Source organism: Limulus polyphemus, unplaced genomic scaffold (genome assembly GCF_000517525.1).
Source record: "Limulus polyphemus unplaced genomic scaffold, Limulus_polyphemus-2.1.2 Scaffold1023, whole genome shotgun sequence".
NCBI classification, from domain to species: Eukaryota; Metazoa; Arthropoda; class Merostomata; order Xiphosura; family Limulidae; genus Limulus; species Limulus polyphemus.
Genome location: NW_013666633.1, coordinates 36,781 through 38,984, shown reverse-complemented (window position 1 = coordinate 38,984; position 2,204 = coordinate 36,781). Strand labels below are relative to the sequence as shown.

Genomic DNA, 2,204 nt, shown 5'->3' with positions numbered 1-2,204 from the left:
CTTTGGATCATATGCATAGTTTTACATCATTACCTTTTCACTTATAGTATATTTTTAATACTTTTACTTTCCTTTCCTATTCTTTACCATGGATTATTTATGTCGACACACGTCGATGGATACCCAAGGGTGATAGAAAAGTATGAATGACAGTGAAACTTTAGCATTGGACAAAATATTTTTATGTACACTTGGTAATGAAGCCTTGCAGAACAAGGGGAAGCTTTGGCTATTTTATAAAAATTATTAAACCTTTCAAATATGAATTTTAAAACAAATACATAATTAACTAAAATATAAAAGTAAAACCTAAATACAGAACATACTTAGGTGAGAAACAACTGAAGTGCTGTTGTGAACAAAGCAGCCAATAATAGTACATGCAGTCACATCTACTCAAGGACAATTTGACACCAATTTCAAAATGACCCATATCATATTATAGTGTAAAATGAGCTCTTTCTAATGACTATAAACATGTACATGCTGAAATTACATGTAACTTCTAAAGCTCAAAGTTAAACTATAGAAGGTGGGCATGGCACCTATCAAGGGTTTCTTGTTTCAACTGCATTCAGCAAACCATATGTGTCAAAGAGGCAAGTAAGCTATCTTCTCGTTTAGACTTACATGTACTTTATTCTCTGTTTACTAATTAAAATTGGATAATGGTAGTTAATACTTCCTTGAAAATATATTACAATTACCAAAATGTTTATGATTTTTAAGCTTATGAAAGTACAAGAAGTTGCTCAGATGTGCAAATGTTTTCAAAGAGTGATCTTTTTTTCATCCTGAACTTCTGAAGAAACCAGTTTTGGGTCATTTCTGTGCTTTTATAGTTTTTATATTTTTAGTGATCCATATTCAAAATATTGTCTTTATAGTGAATCACAGTGATGTTTCTTCTCAACATATTTCATGTAATTAATCCACAGCAATATCTAATATCCAAATAGACTTTTGTAAGTGATCCACTATAATGTCTCTACAATAAAACTTGTTTCTCATGTGTAACACTTGTTTACTATCTTTAAACTAATTTTGGAATATGTGTAAGTGATTTATGTTTATAGGTGATGATTTATTGTATAGGATGAATTTAGCAGAAACGTACAAGAGTGGAATGACCAGAGAAGCCAGGCGCTAGAACTAGCACTCAACAAGTTTCTTTACCCTAGTTTTGAAAAAGAACTTAGAGCAAGACTAGTACAAGAGGCAAAGGATGGAATTGTGAAGGTAAGCTATCAATAACTTGGACTTTTAAACTTAGAGTACAAGCTAAATTATTGGAAGAAGAACAGATTATTTTGAAATGTAGCACCTCAGTAGCTCAGTGGTAAATCTTACAACTTGCACTGCTAAAATTTGGGTTTTGATATCCATGGTGGGCAGAGCACATATAAACCATTGTGTAGCTTTGTGCTTAATAATAAACAAATAAATAAATATTCAAATGTAAAGCATTTTGTTTTGTTGTAGTGGTTCCATCACAGGCTTAAATAGCATTATCTAAGCTCCTTAACCCTATGACAACAATGCCATTTTTAAACTCCTTTCTACACATGTCACCGAGTTACATTCAAAATTTAATTAAACCACTTTACTATCAAAGTCTTTTAATGAAATTATTATCATCAAGTATGTTATGGCTCAAAGTTTTTTTATTATCTTAATTTTTATTCATTTATTTCAAAAGAAACATTGAAAGCAATAATGAAATCTCTCAGATTTATGTCACGTTATGCATGAGGAAGAAACAATGTCAAAATTTGGCTAAGTATAACTTGAAACATAAGACGATAATTTCATTAATACAACAGAAGTGGTTGCTCAGAAGACTCATGTTTAATCCTATGGACAGAGAGAGATACAATGCCATTGAAGGCAGGGGCACTGCTGCCAGAATGTATGTCTACAAACTTCTTGATTGTTGATCCACTTTTTATATCAGCATGCAGATGGTTTTTAATCAAACTACAAGTATTCATCATTAATACAACAGAAGTGGTTGCTCAGAAGACTCATGTTTAATCCTATGGACAGAGAGAGATACAATGCCATTGAAGGCAGGGGCACTGCTGCCAGAATGTATGTCTACAAACTTCTTGATTGTTGACCCACTTTTTATATCAGCATGCAGATGGTTTTTAATCAAACTACAAGTATTCATCATTAATACAACAGAAGTGGTTGCTCAGAAG

General features: G+C 32.0%; 1 protein-coding gene across 1 annotated transcript in view; it reads left to right on the top strand.

Annotated features, from left to right (window-relative positions):
- LOC106461745 (transcription elongation factor SPT6-like) overlaps positions 1-2,204 on the top strand; it is a 79,362-nt gene that overhangs the window by 41,455 nt on the left and 35,703 nt on the right. The window contains exon 19 of the mRNA XM_022388778.1: positions 1,096-1,239. Coding sequence (XP_022244486.1) covers positions 1,096-1,239 — 144 coding nt within the window. The remainder of the gene's footprint in view (positions 1-1,095; positions 1,240-2,204) is intronic.